General features: G+C 35.5%; 1 protein-coding gene across 5 annotated transcripts in view; it reads left to right on the top strand.

Moving 5' to 3' along the window:
- Positions 1–16,240, top strand: part of QSER1 (glutamine and serine rich 1) — a 78,963-nt gene extending 62,723 nt beyond the window's left edge. For all 5 annotated transcript variants that reach the window (XM_055091420.1, XM_055091422.1, XM_055091421.1 and 2 more), the window contains 7 exons: positions 281–414; positions 1,783–2,000; positions 7,313–7,450; positions 9,731–9,828; positions 12,955–13,107; positions 14,346–14,441; positions 15,682–16,240. In XM_055091420.1, the coding sequence (XP_054947395.1) occupies positions 281–414; positions 1,783–2,000; positions 7,313–7,450; positions 9,731–9,828; positions 12,955–13,107; positions 14,346–14,441; positions 15,682–15,822 (978 nt within the window). In that variant the 3' untranslated portion in view covers positions 15,823–16,240. The remainder of the gene's footprint in view (positions 1–280; positions 415–1,782; positions 2,001–7,312; positions 7,451–9,730; positions 9,829–12,954; positions 13,108–14,345; positions 14,442–15,681) is intronic.
- Positions 16,241–16,645: the final 405 nt, after the last annotated feature.

Below are 16,645 nucleotides of genomic sequence, written 5' to 3' on the forward strand. Positions count from 1 at the left end.
TACCAAGAAGACTTACAGAATTATTTTTCTACATAAGTAGTTGTTAAATAGCACTGAGTAAGTGAGCATCTGATGATTAGCCAAATAAGATTGCATCTATATATGGGCTTGCGGTTAAGAGTGAGGCTGGAATCATTTTTATTGAGGGTACAATTAGCCTGACCAGAGCTGCATTCTGAAAAACTTGAAGGATGGCTCTATGACAGTCTGTCAGGACAACAAAGTAATATTTTATGTACAGAATGTACAATTATGTAATTCAAAGTGTTTCTTTTCTTAGTACCTTGGATATTTTGGAGATGCAAAGAGTAAATACAAAAGGATATATGTGAAGTTCATTGAAAACACTAACAAAAAGGAGTATGTCAGAGTGTGTTCCAAAAAGCCAAGAAATAAGCCTTCACAAACTATCAGGTATTTATTATTTTATGTAATATGTTTGTAGTAATTATTGGAAGGCTTATTATTGGCAATGTCTTGTACAAAGAATTACATCAATTAAAGAGGCTGATTTTTTTTTTTTCCATTATGTACAAGTCTGAAAATTCAGTGCCTGATGTAATAAGTGATTCTTTTTGAAGTAATGAGACAGGAACTGTAAAGCCCATGGCTATCATGGTGGGATGGGTACCCTTTTCTTCCTGAGTCCTTTTGGTGTCACCCTAGTATAGTGAAAAAAATTGGATTTACAGTCTAAAGGTTTGAATCCATCTTTTTGTGACCTAGATTAAGATAACCTTTCTAGGGACTTCCCTGGTGGGCCAGTGGTTAAGACTCCGTGCTTCCACTGCAGAGGGGCCCGGGTTGGATCCCTGGTCGGGGAAGTAAGATCCCACATGCAGTGTGGCCAAAAAAAAAAAAAGAAAGAAAAAAATGATAACCTTTCTAAGCCCTCTTTTTTAATCCATAAATAAAGTGAAAATAATAACGGAATGTCAAATTTAAAATGAAAAAAATTGAGCCTGTACATTACAAGTACAGTAGAATTGTCATCATGTATTAATGTGACTCTGGGTTGTCTGGAGCGTGAATTTGGAAAACAGATGACCTAGCCACATTCCCTTTGATCTGTATGGGAAAGGGGGTGTGAACCTTGATATTCTCAATCTAGTGCTAGGAAGATCTAGTTTAATGAATATTCCAACTTATTGGACACAGCCCACCTTATTTTTATGATGCAATTTTATCCACTCCCTCAAATCTCCAGAACTAGTATATAGCAAATCTTATTGAGGGGCTCTGGAACAGGTGCAGTTGGGATTCCACATCAAAACCTGGAACCACCAGAGCCTGCGAGAGTTTCTGACATGACTATAAGTCCATTGATCATCTGCCGTGTACAGCCTCATAGTCAGGAAAATGAATTTACAAAGGGAAAGGAAGAGTGGAGGGAGAGAGAGAAATAGGGATGGAATTAATATGGTCCCTTATTAACTGAATATTGAATGTCAGTGGTTAAAGAGTATATTTCAAGAGACTTTTGGAGGAATCACCATTGGAGATGTGTAGGACTTAGACTTTATTTCGGAGATACTGGTGAGGTAAATAAACTTTCCTTCACCAGTGTTTCTTGGGTTTGTGTCTCATTTATTTTATTTATTTTTGGCCGCATCACATGGCATGTGGGATCTTAGTTCTCTGAGCAGGGATCGAACCTGCACTGCCCCCTACAGTGGAAGCACGGAGTCTTAACCACTGGACTGCCGGGGAAATCCCTTGTCTGATTTATTTTAATTTGACAAGATTTCAGTGCGTTAATGAAGTCTGTTTGTAACATTGCAGAACTGTTCAGGCTAAGCAAAGTAGTAGCAGTAAAACTTCTGATCCTCCAACACCAAAAACTACAACGACAAAAGCCCCTTCCATGAAACCCAAAGTTAAACAGCTAAAAGTAAAGGCTGAGCCACCACCAAAGAAAAGGAAGAAATGGAAAGAAGAATTTTCATCATCCCAATCTGACTCATCTCCTGAGATCCACTCTAGTAGTAGTGATGATGAGGGTGAGTTCTCCATGAAACGAATACTTTGATAACTTTAGATTATGTACATTAATGGGGAGGAGCAGTGATGCTGACAATTCAAAATGTATTTACTTTTCCTTAATTAGGGAATTTAGCTACCTAATTAAGTTCTGCTTAGGCATATATTTGCCCATGACTAAGCTAGATAACTGTGCCTTAGTTTCTCTTTTATAAAGTGAAAAGGTTGAAATAGATAGCAGTTATCATACTTTTTGACCTTAGAACCCTTCTATGCTGTTAAAAACTGTTGAAGACACCAAAAGAGCATTTATGTAGGCTATATATATTGAAATTTACTTCATTAGAACTTAAACCTGAGATAGCTGTAAAATACAGAATATACCAGGAAACATTCCATCAGCCATCAAACTTGTTGTGTAATATATGCAAGAAATTTCTAGCAGTTCAGTAGTCTAGAGCAGAAGTAGGCAAACTACTGCTAGTGGGCCAAATCTGATCTGCAGCCTACTCTTGTAAATAAAGTTTTATTGGAACACTGGAATTCATTTACATATTTTCATACAGTTACTTTCCCATTACAGTGACAGATTTGAGTAGTTACTACAGAGAGTATATGACCATTAAAGCCCCAAATAGTTATCATCTGGCCCTTTACAGAAAAAGTTTGCTGACCCTTCTTCTAGAGCATACATTTGAAGGTAGTCAGGAAAAGATGAAAGGATGATGGAAGGCTGCATATGCCATGGTAAAGCTAAAAAGCTTGGGATCCTGTAAGCAAAGGGGAGTCCTTGGAGGGATTTAAGTAAGGGAGCAACATGGTAAAATCTGAATTTGAATTACGTGACATCACAGTTCAGGCATAAATTGAAAGTCTGAACCTAAGTTTTGGCAGCAGGGATGGAGGAGAGAGGACACATTTGAGAAATTCAGGATGTAATCTTGGCAGAACTTGAATGATGAATCGGGTGTTGGGGGCACTGTTGAGGTTGATGTCCAGGATGGTTTCTGACATTGAAAGTATCACTGCTTGGGAGCTGATCTTAGAGATTACTTGGATAGAAACAGAATCATAATAAAAACTCTTCAGTACAGAAGTTTACTTTAAATGTATTGGGGTTTTTTTTGGTTTTTGTTTTTGTTTTTTTTGCGGTACGCGGGCCTCTCACTGTTGTGGCCTCTCCCGTTGCGGAGCACAGGCTCCGGACGCGCAGGCTCAGTGGCCGTGGCTCACGGGCCCAGCCGCTCCGCGGCATGTGGGATCTTCCCGGACCGGGGCACAAACCCGTGTCCCCTGCATCGGCAGGCGGACTCTCAACCACTGCGCCACCAGGGAAGCCCTAAATGTATTGTTTTTAAAAGCTACTTGTGAACTGTTTAGAAGTAGGCACATTGGAATTTATAAAGAAATTTAGTGCTTTGAGTATGTGTGGAAGGCATTATACGTAATTTCGCAGTTAGCATTCTGCCTACTGTTTAGAGAAGTTTGGGTTCTGAATTTGCACTCACTTCTTTGTACAGCTTCCTCAAATGACAGTCAAGGTGAAAATGTTCTTTCATTGGTAACTTGAGTTACCACTAGGTGTCACTAACAGGCAAACATTTTTAGTGCTTCTTAAAAAGAAGGCAAATATTGATAATAAACATAGATTTATAGGCTGGTGATTTTCAAGCTATTTGTTTCAAGACTTCTTTATAATCTTCAAATTTACTGAGGATTCCAGAACACTTTTTGTGTGTGTGGCCTGTATCTATGTATATTACCAAGTATCAGTTAAAACAATTTTATTTTAAATAAACCCATTACATATTCACATAAGTTTTTTTAAACAATTGTATTTAGTTAGAAGAATAGCATTTTCATATTTTCTTCTGTATTCAGTGTTATTATATATTATTTTGGTTAAAGTATATGAAGAATACCCAGCCTCACATTAGCTATGTAGTTGGGAAATAGAGGAGTATTTTGATTACCTTTTCAGATAATTATGGATATTTTTCTTTGATACTCAAAGGATTTTATTTGATAAACTTGACAAGTCGTAGCTTCTTCAACTTTTCATGATTGTTATATTAAAATCTATTGGTTTGTTTTACCCTTTGAGGTATCTTTCATCCATGAATGATTTTATAACATTTTTTGGTCATGTGAAAATATCTGTTAGCTCATTGATGTACATAGTCTATTTCATTTTTTTTCCACTTTTTTTTTTTTTTTTTTTTTTGCGGTACGCGGGCCTCTCACTCTTGTGGCCTCTCCCGTTGCGGAGCACAGGCTCCGGACGCGCAGGCTCAGCGGCCATGGCTCACGGGCCCAGCCGCTCTGCGGCATGTGGGATCTTCCCGGCCCCGGGGCACGAACCCGTGTCCCCTGCATCGGCAGGCAGACTCTTAACCACTGCGCCACCAGGGAAGCCCCCACATTTTAAAATGTGGTAAAATATATATAACATAAGACTTGCCACTTATAACCATTTTTAAGTGTACGATTCAGCAGCATTAATTATATTCACACTGTTGCTCAACTGTCACAGCTATTTCCAAAACTTCCTGATCACCCCAAACAGAAACTTTGTAACCATTAGGCTATAACTCCTCATTCTCCCTTTCCTCCAGCTGCTGGGAATCTCTAATCTATTTTCTGTCACCATGAATTTGCCTACTCTACATATCTCATATAAGCATGGCTTATTTCACTTAGCATAATGTTTTTAAGGTACATCCATGTTACATAGCATATATTAGAACTTACTAGTTTTTATGACTGAATATAATTCCATTGTAAGTTTATCCATTGTATGTTCTTGTTTATCTTTTTATCTATTGATGGACACTTGGGTTGCTTCCACATTTTGGCTGTTGTAAATAATGCTGCAGTGAACATTGGCATATAAGTATCTGTTTGTGTCCTTGTTTTCAATTATTTATATACCTAAGAGTGGAATTGCTGAGTCATATAATTATATGTTTAGCTTTTTGAGGAACTGCCAAACTTTTTCCACAGTGGTTGCACCATTTTACATTCCCACTAGCAATGCATAGGGTTCCAATTTCTTCACATCCTCACCAACACTTGTTATATTTTGTTTTTTGATTATAGCTATTCTAGTAGGTGTGAAGTGGTATCTCATTGTGGGTTTTTTTTTGTTTTTTTTTTTTTTTTTTTGTGGTACGCAGACCTCTCACTGTGGTGGCCTCTCCCGTTGCGGTGCACAGGCTCCGGTCGCACAGGCTCAGCGGCCATGGCTCTCGGGCCCAGCCGCTAGGCCCAGCGGCCATGGCTCACGGGCCCAGCCGCTCCGCAGCATGTGGGATCCTCCCGGACCGGGGCACGAACCCGTGTCCCCTGCGTCGGCAGGCAGACTCTCAATCACTGCGCCACCAGGGAAGCCCCTCATTGTGGTTTTGATTCGTATTTCCCTAATGACTAATGATCTTAAACATCTTTTCAGTTGCTTACTAGCTATTTGCTTATCTTCTTTGGAGAAATGTCTATTCAAATCCTTTGCCCAGTTCATGTCTCCTTTTGTTCTTGAGTTGTAGGAGTTCTTTATATATTATAGATATTAAACCCTTATTAGACATATGATTTGAAAACATTTTCTCCCATTCTGTAGATATTTCAGGTTTTTTTTTTTTTTTTTTTTACTATATGTGCTGCTGAAGTGAGCACAGTATTTCACTTTCTTGATAATGTCCTTTGATGCACAAAAGTCTGAAATTCTGATGAAGCCAAATTTATCTATTTTTTTTTCATTGCTCATGTTTTTGGTGTCATATTTAGAATCCATTGCAAATCCAAGGTCGTGAAGATTTATCCTTGTATTTTCTTCTAAGAGTCTTATGGTTTTAGTTCTTACATTTACATCATACATTTTTGCAGTATCAAAGAAATGACATTTTTAATGTCAACACTGATTTCATCAATGAAGTCTTTAAGTATTGGAATGTTGTCAGGCTCACAGTGGTGGAAACAAGTTTTCCGGAATTCTGATTTTCACTTGAAACCTCAAATTTTATCATTGGCAACAAATACTGTCAGTTGTTCTCCTTGCAGTGACAGGTTCACTTTGTTAAGAAAATGTCTGCCAAATACCCAAGTCTGAATAGGCATAGTGTATCTGTCAGTCATTTTTTTCAAATAAAATTGGTATCCCAATGGGGGAAAAGGTGGCTGGTTCATCTTGTAATTCAAACAGTTACATGGATGCTTTTCCTGGAGAAAACTGTCATACTTCATAGCACAAATGCTTTATATGTACCTCTTATTTCATCCCACAGAATTTTAAGACATTTACTCAAGAGTAGAGATTTAATACAATTAATAATTATTACTGCTTCATCAAGGATTATTCTTAAGGGAAATTGTTTTTTTTTTTCCTTCAAATTCATGGCAGTTAGATGACAGTCATGGCAAAGTATATGGCTACTAGTACAGTTTGGTGTCACTGCCTCAATTCAGGCTAGGTAAGGCCCCAGCAGTTTTACCCAACATTACTTTTACAAATGTCAACAGAGTGAAAAAGGTATATAACATCTTAATATTATTAGGCAAACAATTTGACATCAGAGACCCCTGAAATGGTTATGGGGGGAGACCCCGAGGGGTCCGTGGACCAAAGTCTAGGAACCCCTGTTAAAGGCCATGATAATAGTTCTATACTTGAATGAAAAGAGTCAAAATTCAGACACACCTCTAATCTTGCAGTTCTTGCCATTGAATTTGAGTGAAATTTTCTTTATGCACAGGCTATGTTTACATTAAAATTTTTTTTAATATGTGTTGACTCTAAACCAGAATTTTACAGTAATTTAAGTGTAGAAGTAGAAAGAAGAGATATGTATATATTAATTCATACATTAGGTGTTTTATGGTTTCTTTACTAATTAAACACTGTAGAGAAACCATCAGTTTTGAAGTAGTACGACCTGGCAGCAGATGTCTGGTAGGGCCAGGGGAGGAGAAACAGGTTCCTATGGGGCAGATGTTTCCAAATGCTGGGCTGGTGTTGGGCTTCAGAGGCACCTGGGAACTTTTTAAAAAGTATAACATTTAAGCTTCATCACCATTACCACCCCAGATCCTGTTTTAATAAGTCCAGCAATCTGGGTTTTTTTGTTTTGTTTTAAAAGCTCTCTAGTGATTGTGATGTGCAAAACCACCTTTGAGAATCTCTCACCCAGGGTGTTTTAAAGGCAGAGTGAGAGAACCTTGAATTTGAAGAAATTTTATCTACAACCTTTTATTTGCTTATAGGCTCTTGTTATAGAGCAGAGTGTTTTTAAAGTTGTCAGGAAGGAGTATTTAATATTTCATCTTTTCTCCCTCCCAGAATTTAATCCTCCAGCTCCCTTTGTCACTCGTTTTTTGAACACAAGAGCAATGAAGGAAACCTTTAAGAGTTACATGGAATTGCTTGTTAGCATTGCTTTGGATCCTGACACAATGCAAGCCTTAGAGAAGAGCAACGGTACAGTCTGCTAAGTAGTACTTTCTTGGTAGTACTTTCTGGATCTTTTTTATTCTTCTCTGTTAGTTACATGTTTAATATGTGGTTTTTGTATATGTTGTCAGTTAACAAACTGTTGATACATTGATTCTATAAAATGGGGTCATAGCTTTTCATGAATTGTTTGAATATATGAACAATTTTATATTGAATATATTTTTATTGATTTCTACTCATGAGAATATTATGTAACTACCCACTAGTTTCTTTCAATTCTAGAATCTTTATCATCCTCATAACATTTCACCAATTGTCTGAGTTGCTTGGAAGGTCCAGATGTCAATATATTCTGTTTTCTAATAATTGGAAAGATGAACCAGATAATAATGGTGTAAAGATTAAAATTGTATATTCGTGTCCAGTAAAAAATACATCACAGAGTAATTATTTTCTAATCAATTAGTAGTAAAACAATAAATGCCATGGGTTATATTTATTAATATTATTCCTTTTTTACTCTTCCTTTAGTAACTTTTTCTTATGGTAGAGTAGGGATGAAATTGACATACGAAATAAACTGGTAATTTATATATCTAATGTTGCTCACTAACATTTACCCTTCAGCTACTATAGCATTCACCAGGGACAACTAGAAGAGAGAATAAAAGGATTAACGAGTCAGTTTCCATTATCCTTCTATCAAAATGAGTTGAACAAGTGTAAGATCAAAAAGAGAGTAACAATGAATAATCAGTAACAATATACTTCAACAGCAATGCCAAATAATGTATATTGTTTTATTATTTCCACATACTATAACATACATTATTCTATATTAATCCCAGAACAACTCAGACAGCCATGTTTTGGGTGAAGACAATGACGCTCAAAAAGGTTAAGTGACTTGCTTAAGAGCCCACAACTTGCAAGTAGCAGAGAAAGGATTAAATCCAAGGTCTTCTAATTTCTAGTCTTGCTTTTTTGACTATATAATCAGAGGCAGTAATTCATACATCAACGACTGTAGAGCTGGAAGAGACGTTAGAGAAGATATTAAATGTGTTTCCTAAAGTTACAGAACAAGTTAGTGGTAGAAGAGCCACAATCAAAACCCAAAATTAATTCCCTAGGTCAGCATTTTGGCCAGTAAACGTTTTCTCTCTCAATCAAAACTCCTTGCATCATAAAATACACATTTCTTAGTAGTGATCATTTCTGGGTGGTTGTATTTTAAATGATTTTTTTTCTATTGCTTATCATCTTTAAAAAAATTTTTCTCCATTTAAAATGAGGGATGAAAAATTTAATGGTAATACTTAAAAATAATCCACAAATGTTTAAAAATTATTTGTGTGAAATGTAAATTTTTATAATATTTGAATAGATTTAATCACTGCTAGAAAGATAAAAAGAAAGCTATCAGGTGTGTTGTGGTGACCTTAGAAAGCATTCCTTACTGAGGACTTTTTCTTCAATTTGAGGAAAGTGTTCTTTTGCTGGTCTCTGTGCTTGTGTTTATTCTCCAAATATAAAGAGTCATTTTGTTTAGCTATGAAATTAGCAACCAGATTCCGAGGGTTATGTATACATTTTCAGAAAGGCCATTAAAGCTAATTAGTATTATAATATGTTGTTATGCTGATAAATTAAGAAATAGTTTAGTAAGCTAAAATATTTAATACAGCACTAAAAGTAATTAACTTATACTCTGAAAGTGTTTCTCTTAAAAGAGCTTAAAGTTTCAGAAGGGTAAGAAAGAAATCATAATCTTTGGGTAAGAAACCTTCATCATACTTTTACTCTCCCCTTTTCTCAAATAACTATTTTGACTCTTCCCTTGTGTATTTGAAACTGGATTTTGACTATTTTTCTTGCCTTACTTTTTCTTTGCCCCAAACTATAGTGAATTAAGAATACCATACTCAGTATTTTATAAAAAATTTTAATGTTAAATTTATGTTTTGGAATACTGTTATTGTTCATATGGTAAATGAGGTCTGAAGAGATTAGGCAGTTAGCCCACTGGTTGATCAGTTCTGGTGGCATAGATGGGGTTAAAACCCAGGACTTTTGATTCTGTCATCACACTTTGCTGCTTCTTTCTCACTTAGCTGTTGTAAACCTATTTTTTCAAGGTAACTTTTGTTCAAAAAGCTTCATGTGCAATATTTTAAAGTCAATACTTTACATAATCAATGAATTTAATGTCAATCTATTAATGTTTTAAAGAAAAGCAGTATTTCTAACAAGTTTTTTTGTTGATAGTTTATCCTGTCACAATAAATTTTTATCTTGTTTTAGATGAGCTACTTTTGCCTCATATGAAAAAAATAGATAGCATGCTGAATGATAACCGAAAGAGACTCCTTTTGAATCTTCATTTGGATCAGTCATTCAAGGTATTTCCGTCTGGTGGTTTATTAGCAAACTCAGTGGCAATCGTAGTCTTAGCTATAATAGGAAAGAAAATTTGGGGAAGTCATTCTCAGTTTTATAAGATTTTTCCACCCAACAAAAATTTGATTTTTATTCATTATGAGTCTTGTCTGAGCTTGTCTTTTTATTTTAAGTATATTCTTAGTGTTAATCATTTGCTTTTCTCTGCTTAAATTCATTTTTCAGGTTTTTATATTCATCTAGTATTCCTTATATATAATAATTTCCAAATGTTTTCAAAAATACTTCCTTTAAACTACTGTATTCCAGTCTTGTTTTTCTTTAAACCTCTTTAAAAATTTCACATTTCATATATACTTAAAATTGGCCTTAGCACAGTTATCAAAATTCCCTTTACTTGCCTGCATTACTCAGTATCTGAGGAAAAATTGATCCTCACCTAATGGTAAGAGGTATATACATCTGTTAATGTATCTTGGCACTATAAATTGGTTTTTGGTGTTACCAGAAATAGAGAACAAAAAGCTAATCTAAACTCAGAAAATATATCATAGAAGCTACTTAGTAGTCAAAATTTTCCCGCCTTTTCTTATTCAAAGTATAACATGTAACACCTAGAATCATTTGATTATATCTCTCTCAAGAGAAGTTTTTAGCTTTTTAAAAAATAGACTGTTTTGGGCTTCCCTGGTGGCGCAGTGGTTGGGAGTCCACCTGCCGGTGCGGGGGGCACAGGTTCGTGCCTCGGTCTGGGAGGGTCCCGCGTGCCGCGGAGCGGCTGGGCCCGTGAGCCGTGGCCGCTGGGCCTGTGCGTCCGGAGCCTGCGCTCCGCAACGGGAGAGGCCACAGCAGTGAGAGGCCCGCATACCGAAAAAAAAAAAAAAAAAAAAGACTGTTTTTTGGAGCAGTTTTAGGTTCACAGCCAAATTGAGCAGGAAGTACAGAGTTTCCATGTGTCCCCTGTCGCCACACCTGAATAACCTCCCATTACCAGCATCTCCCACCAGAATGTCACACTGATGAACCTGCACTGACACATCATTACAACCCAAAGTCCATAGTTTACAGTTCACTCTTGTACATTCCATCGATTTGGACAGACATAACCACTGTCATAGTATCGTACAGAGTAGTTTCACTGCCGCCCAAATCCTCTGTGGTCTGTCAGTTCATCCCTTTCTCTCCCCCAGCCTCTGGCAACCACTGATCTTTTTACTTTTACTCCATAGTTTTACCTTTTCCAGAATGTCATATAGTTGAAACCATACACTATGTAGCTTTGGCTACAGATTGGCTTCTTTCACTTACTAATATGCATTTAAGGTTCTGCCATGTCTTTTCACGGCATAATAGTTTTTCTTTTTAGCCTGAATAATAATCCATTGTCTGAATGCACCACAGTTTATCCATTCACCTACTGAAGGACTGGTTGCTTCCTAGTCCTGGCAATTAACTGCTAGACAAGTCTGTGGGAACTTATGTGTGGACATAAGTTGTCAACTCCTTTGGGCAATTTGTATAGCTTTTTCACATCCCTATTTTATCTGAACTCCACATAAAAGTGAAAATCGACTTCATTTTAGCTAGTTGAAAATTAAGGCTCTGAGATTGATTTAGAGGTTATGTGACACCAAACTGTGACTAGTAGTCCTGTATTCTTCACTGACATGTATTGATACTTGCAGAGGGGAAAGAAAAAGGTCAGAAGCTAGTAAGACACCCCGTGCTAAGAATTTGTTCTGCCCACTCCTAGTCCAGTATTTTCTGTTTAACTGCTGTCTTCAAATGAAATATTTTGGGGAGAAATACCATGTTTTCTGCAGACAATGGAATGTTGTTATCTGAATATTTACTAAATCTTAAAAATGACCAGTTTTGGCTAACCATTTTAGAGATGTCAAACCAGTTCTCTAACAACTTGTATTAAAATAAAGCCACCGGGAGTTCCCCAGTGGTCCAGTGGTAAAGAATCCACCTTAGAATGCAGGGGAGCCGGGTTCGATCCCTGGTCAGGGAACTAAGATCCCACGTGCTGCAGGGCAACTGAGCCCGTGCACCACAACTGCTGAGCTCACGCGCCTCAACTAGAGAGCCTGTGTGCCACAAACTGCAGAGTCTACGCCCTGGAGCCTGCACGCCACAACTAGAGAGAGAAGACTGCACACCTCAGTGGAGATCCTGCGTGCCGCAACTAAGACCCGACATAGCCAAAAATAAATAAATAAAATAAATAAATAATAAATAAATCTTAAAAAAAGAAAAATAAAGCCACCACTTGGAATTTAATAGACTCAGTAGATATTTAAATCTTATGCAATAGTTTATGGTGAACAACTGAAAAATTCATTTTCATATTCTTGTTTTCACAGAAAAAAACAATTTCTAATTTTGAAATTATAGTTATTTAGTATAACTATAAATGATAATAGTGATGTCTATGATAGATAGTTTTCATTTATAGTAATTTGCATTTCAAAGCCAAAATATGCACACAGTATTAAAAGTTAGAATGAAGCTAGAAACAAATAGCTCATTATGGTAGGAAATGCCAAAAATTCTATTATTTCTATTGATTGAAACAGTTCACTCCTACACTTTTATTTAAAAAATTAAGTTGTTTTAAAATGCACTGTTTGAGGGGTCACAATACCAGGTGCTTGGGAACCTATATAGAGTTTGGAAAAGAGTGGCCTTGAAGGTTGAAACTGTTTATAAACAGTTGAAGCTTACAAATGTCCTTCTTTCCCCTGCCTTAAAGCCAGAGAGGCATTACTGGAAGGAACACTCTTACTCATTCGGGAGTCCCCATAGTGTCACATGCTGTTGCTTAAATCAGGTCATAAGTTTGACCCAGATCCAGGGGATGGGGAAGTAGGTTCCACATCTTGATGGGAGGAGCTACAGAGAATTTGTGGCCATGTTTAACACCCCACATATGTTTGTGTATGTATGTATAGATTGTATATATTTACCGCACCCCATCAGTACCCCCCCACATATATTTTTTGTGTATATGTACATGTATGAATATATTTCTATATTTTTAAAAAATAAGTTTTGAATAGCTGGAAGTAGTTGAGATCACTTTCTTCTGATGTCAGTTATTTTTGCTTTATTTTATTTTAAAGAATGCCTTGGAAAGTTTTCCTGAACTAACAATAATTACTCGAGACTCTAAAGCAAAAAGTGCGGGATCTGCTATTTCTAAAATCAAAATGAATGGCAAAGCTTATAATAAAAAAACTCTAAGAACTTCTAAAACAACTACTAAATCTGCACAAGTAAGTATATATTGATTGATGTAATTATACCTTTTCTAGTTGTCAATATAAATCCTGCTTCAAACATTGAAACAAGCAAATATTTTACTCTGTTGTTAAATGTGAAGTGTTTTCAGGTAGGAATGAGCAGCTCTGGCCTACAGAATAGGGACTCGCTCTTACTCTTTGTTTTTCTCCATTTCCTAGCACAGTATCTGGCATATGGTGAGTGCTCACAAATTTTCTAAATAAGACTAATAATCATCCCATGCTTATAATTATATTTTTAATATTTTTGTGTGTAACTGGGTACAAATGCATACAGATAAGTGAATGCACACATTCCATAAGATTCAATATTCCATATCTGTAAAATTATTAAAATTGGAATTCATTTATTTTCAAACATAGTCTAAATTATTGCCTTTTCGGAAAGCAGTTTAGCAACATATCAGTTCCCCATCAAAAATGTGTTTTGTAGAATCATTCACAAATGCATAAAACCGTATGCCTTTGCTTATTGTAGAATTAGTTGTAAGAACAATTCCAGTTACATATCACCAGCGTGAGACTAAATAAAAAAAGAGCCACCCAGATAATGTAATATGTACTTTTTTAAAAAAAGAGATTCATTCATTCAATTAAAAAATTTGGTACCTATAGTATACCAAATATAGTTTTGAGTACTAGGAATACAACAGCGAAAAATGGTCCAAAATCCTGCCCTCATATAATTTCTGTTGGGAGGGTGGTGCTTAATAAATAGAAAGATATCCAAGTTTTACTTTGGTTAAAGAAAAAGTTACAAAAAATAAAATTGCAGAACAATATGTATAGTATGATTCCCTTCCTATTACAAAATTAGTGTTATTGATATATGTTATACATATGGAAGCATGCACATGGAAGAATATGTGACATACTGTTAACCTTTTGTTTACCTCTGAAGCAAGAATTATAGAATTCTTTTACCTTGTAAGTCATCTTCTATGTTTACTGTTTAAATTTTTTGTAATGTTTATTAACTTCTTTGAAATAGTGTATATTTATATTCAGGAAAAAGAATAAAGATTTTAAATACAATTTAAAATCTTATTTTGAATAAGTCTCTTGTCCATATTAATACATGTTAATATCCAGCCATATAAGTCATTTTTAAGATTTCCATTGAGACATTTGGTCTAGTATTTTCATAAAAGTATTCTTAGTTCAGATGCTCCATGAAATAAATGTATCTATAAACTCTTTTCTTTTTATAGGAGTTTGCTGTTGATCCAGAGAAAATACAGTTGTATTCTTTGTATCATTCACTCCATCATTATAAATATCATGTTTATCTCATATGTAAAGATGAGGTAATTACTTTTTTGTTTACTTAAAAAAGAAATGTATGTTTTTCTGAACTTTTAAGACTGCAGCATTTATATATATATAATTTTTTAAGATTACACTGCAGTTACAGTTATTACAAAATATTGGCTATATTCCCTTGTTGTACAATATATCCCTGTAGCCTGTCTTACACCCAACAGTTTGCACCTTTCACTCCCCAGCCCCTATATTGCCCCTCCCGCCTCCCATTGGTAACCACTAGTTTGTTCTCTATATCTGTGAGTCTGCTTCTTTTTTGTTATATGCACTAGTTAGCTACAGTATTTTTTAATGTTTTAAAGAGAATTGTTAAAAATTGTTTTTAAAAATGTGTCTATACTCTAAGCGTTGTGCTCAGATTAATCTGAGGCTCACCATTGCATAGGAGCTGTAAGTGGTAATGTTTTTAAGCTGTTATACTTGCTTTATGTTGCCATAATAAATGGCACTTTATTGCATTTTCTTCTCTTATAATGTATAATGATCCTGCTTTAATTAATTCACATTAGTCACTGCTTTGAATATCTTGCTGTCCTCCTTATCTGTAGAATGGCCTTATCCCAGTTAATTGCAGAGAAAATGGGAGTTTTGTCCCTTGGCATGAAGAAATGATAGTCAAAATTTAATTGTAACTTTTAAGCATCAATTTAAGTTGCTCAGAAATTATGTATGACCATAATAACACTTGGTGGATAGGATGTAAGGATTAATCTCAGAGGTTAAATGGTTGTAGACAGTAAGCTTTTTTGAGAAGCATTATCAGTTTTTTAATTAAAAAGGGTTAAGTTGGCTCAAGGCTGTACAATCATGTGTTTGATAATGGTCTGGTATGGAAAGACGTTCATAAATCTAACTTCTGTCTAACAAAGGAGAAAGTAAAGATGGTTATGTAAAGTATGTTGGCTATTTTTACAATGCTCTGAAACGCAGAACTTACCCAAAATTTGTCATTTGGCTTTTAACACAAATGGAAGTAATTGAGAAAGTTTGAACCACTTTTCCTAGCCTTCCTCCCTTCCCCCATGTAGTCAAAAATGATAGGATAAGACCACCCAAATTTATATGAAATAGTCATTCTCCGTGGATGGAATTTTTTTAAAAAATCTGTACTTGTAGGTGAGTTTATAAATCCTCTTTTCATTCAGGATATAGAAACAGTAAGCCCTCATGAAGAGCTTATAAAGTGATAAGTATAAACCAATTTGGTATTTCTTTTTATTTTAGATTTCTTCTGTGCAGAAAAAAAATGAAGATTTAGGACAGGAAGAAATTGTCCAACTTTGTATGAAAAATGTAAAATGGGTGGAAGACCTATTTGAAAAATTTGGAGAACTTCTAAATCATGTACAGCAGAAATGTTCCTAACATTTTCACAAAAATTCCATCTATTTTCTAGCACTAATAAGACGGCAGAGGCGGGTGGTCAAAGGGGGTCTAGGGGCCTCACATAATTGAATGTCAAGCAGTGGTCTCCTGCAAGCACGCCTGCTTTGATCATGAACTTGCATCCTGGCCTCTGCTAAAGGACAGTGGTGCTGCCAAGGAAGTCAGTCCTTTGGAAATGGACCTAAAATCCCACCACGTTTTTATCCTAATGAATGATTTTTCTACTTTGTAAACCATTGGGTAACTGAGTTTTATTTTCAGAAATGTTTTTTGACAAATGATGAAGCATGCACTAAATACAATTTTTCTTTATTGCTAGAGAGATAACACTTAAGTAACATGATTATTTTTTTCTGACTCCGACTAAACACCAGAATGAAAGAGAGGTGGCAGAAAACGTATGTTAATATTCATGTATGACCACAAAACGGAAAGTATTGTACATTATGTAAACATATCTGGTGTGATGTGACATTCTGTATGAGAACATCATCAGTTTAAAATGTAAAATTCAGAAACTGCATTCTGGTTTATGAACTCCTTTTACTCTTAACATGTTCAGGAAACTGGATGTGGAATTGGTGCAATTCTGTGACTGCTTTTTGTGTCAAATTATATGGTGATGAAAAAACAATGACATACTATTTTCCCTATCTCAAAGAAAAGTATTTTCCTTTATACTGTTTTTCCTTTGGAAAAATTTTCAATTGTACATTTTATTTCACTAATAGTTGTATTTTTCACAAGGAAAGTGTTGTGGTTATAATTATGTTTGATGTATCTGTACTACACTTTTCATTAT

Source organism: Physeter macrocephalus, chromosome 16 (assembly GCF_002837175.3).
Source record: "Physeter macrocephalus isolate SW-GA chromosome 16, ASM283717v5, whole genome shotgun sequence".
Taxonomy (NCBI): domain Eukaryota; kingdom Metazoa; phylum Chordata; class Mammalia; order Artiodactyla; family Physeteridae; genus Physeter; species Physeter macrocephalus.